The 2,500-nt window shown below is 29.0% G+C and overlaps 1 protein-coding gene across 2 annotated transcripts in view; it reads right to left on the reverse strand.

Annotated features, from left to right (window-relative positions):
* Positions 1-1,601: 1,601 nt before the first annotated feature.
* Positions 1,602-2,500, reverse strand: part of LOC111679296 (NADH dehydrogenase [ubiquinone] iron-sulfur protein 3, mitochondrial) — a 1,201-nt gene continuing 302 nt past the window's right edge. For both annotated transcript variants that reach the window (XM_023440839.2, XM_023440840.2), the window contains exons 2-4: position 2,500; positions 1,945-2,438; positions 1,602-1,874 (exon numbers count right to left, since the gene is read on the reverse strand). The exon at position 2,500 is cut by the window's right edge. In XM_023440839.2, the coding sequence (XP_023296607.2) occupies positions 1,716-1,874; positions 1,945-2,438; position 2,500 (654 nt within the window). In that variant the 3' untranslated portion in view covers positions 1,602-1,715. The remainder of the gene's footprint in view (positions 1,875-1,944; positions 2,439-2,499) is intronic.

Genomic DNA, 2,500 nt, shown 5'->3' on the forward strand with positions numbered 1-2,500 from the left:
ATAATATATTGTATTTTCAAAAATCGCAATAGAAAGTTTTTACTTTCTTTTATATAGAAAATTTTGTAAAAATTTCTTCTTTTTTGTTGAAAAATTTTCGATTTTTATTTTTTATAACAATTTTACAAAAATTTATTATTTTTTAAAAATTTTAAAAAATTCTCCTTTTATTGAAAATTTCATATTCATTATTATTTTCGTTTACCAATTCATGCAACATTTACTATTCACATAAAATTTCTTATTCATTTCCTCTTTTGCAATGTTTACTTTTCATTAATTTCTCTTATTTCCTATCGAAAAAAGTTTCTTTAATCTATAACATTCGTTGTACATCCGTTTTTGTTTGTTTCAAAGTTTCATTAATCTATTACAATTCAAACAACAACAAATCACCACTAAGTTTCATTAATCTATTACAATTCAAACAACAACAAATCACCACTATGTTAACCAACTCTCATTAAACTCTTTTTTAACGTCATCTCTTTCTTTAAATTTATTGACAGAACAAAACTTACGCGCTTTTTTGCGTAATTTTTCTCATTCTATTTTAGTTTCTATTCGTGTACGCGCAGCTTAAATGAAAAATTGTGAAAATTTTGAAATTTCGTTAAAAATTTTAATTATTTGTGTTAAAATGTTATTAGAGTTTAATAAAAGTGAAAAAGTAAAGTGTTTTAAATCCAGAAAAAAAGAAAAATGTTGGAAAAGTAAAAAAAAGGAAAAGTATCTATCTAAATGTTAAAGGCTTTTATAATTAAAGTAAAAAAATGAAAAATTCCTTTTAAATCATGCAAATAAAAAATGTATTTATGAAAAAAGCAATTTAGGTAAAGTCAATCAATTGTTTATTATAAGAAAAAGTGAAGTTCTTGTGAAAATGTGTTTAATTTCCGACCAGGATGGCAGCTTGCGGATAACAAGGTGAGCCTTTTTTTACTTGTTATCTTTGTTGTAGCATTAGTGAGAACAACTGCCGGCCGGACTTCCTTAAGTAAACTTATGATGCTATTGCAATACAAATTACTTGTTAAACTAAAGACTTTATCTCCGGCGGTTTAACTTTTAGTAGAAATGGAGTGTAGCACTCACATCCAATCGACAAATTGTTGAATGTAGGGCATAACCTCAAATTAAATATGTTCTTTCTACTCGGGCCGGACAGTAAGGAGTTCTTTGCTTAATCTTTTTTTTAAATATAGTATAGGATATTATTACAATAAAACAATGCGGTATAGTTTGTATTATATATATATTTCGATATCCTTAGCACATAGAGAGTTCCAATACTTGGTTTGTAAACGTTAAGCACAAACTTGTTTTAGGATTATACTCGAGATTTTCAGTTGAAATTATCGTTTTATCTATATATTTTATTTATATTTTGCAAACTATGTTTTACTACCGATTTTTGTTCAAAAATTTCTCCATAGAAAATTGTTGAAATTTTCTTTTTATAAAAAAGTTTGGAAATTTGAAAATTTTGCATTTTTTTGCAGTTTTGTTTTAGAAAACTTTCAAATAAATCACTCTGTTATAGAAAATTTTCAAAAATTTCACTTCTTTATGATTTAAATTAAAAAAAAAAAAACATGTTCTTAATTGCGGCCGACTATATCCACTTTTAGCCATTTATTTATAATATATTTTCAATATTTCAACTAATATTGTTTTTGAATTAGCAGAATATTTGTTTATGTAAAAACACTTGTTTACTTTTTCTTTTCGCCTTCAACAATTTCGGCGGGAGGATTAGCATTACGGAAATTGGGGAATTGTTCCCAGGGGGCAGACAAATCGAATTTTCTAAATTCTTGAGCCAATTCCAAGGGTTCACAGACGACACGTTTTTTCTCATCATCATAACGTAACTGAAAATAAATTAAAAATTTATTTTAATAAAACAATATAATATTTGTTTAAGAAATCCTTAAAACTTACTTCAACATAACCGGACAAAGGAAAATCACGACGTTGAGGATGACCCTCGAAACCGTAATCGGTAAGAATACGACGTAAATCGGGATGATTGGCAAAGAACACACCATACATATCGTAGATTTCACGTTCATACCAGTTGGCAGCCTTATAGACCTCATTGCAAGAGTCCAAGGGAGTCAATTCATCGGTGTAGGTTTTGACACGAATGCGAGAATTGTAACGCAACGAAAGAATGTTATAGATAACCTCGAAACGATATTTACGTGATGGCACATCCATACCGGCAATATCGACCAAATTACTGAATTGTGCCTGATGATGATCCTTAAGGAATTGCAATACAGGCACAACACCTTCGGGAGCGATAAGCACTTCTAATTCATCACCAGCGGTCAATTGTACTTTTTGTACATACTTGGGCATACATTCGGCCACATAACGACCGAAATCCGAAAGACTGGCACGAGAAGCCTCATTGGGTTTACGAATAGTAGCTAGAAAGTAAAATTTACCATAAATTATGATATTTTCTATTACATCTCATAACTAACTTACG

Source organism: Lucilia cuprina, chromosome 5 (genome assembly GCF_022045245.1).
Source record: "Lucilia cuprina isolate Lc7/37 chromosome 5, ASM2204524v1, whole genome shotgun sequence".
NCBI lineage: Eukaryota > Metazoa > Arthropoda > Insecta > Diptera > Calliphoridae > Lucilia > Lucilia cuprina.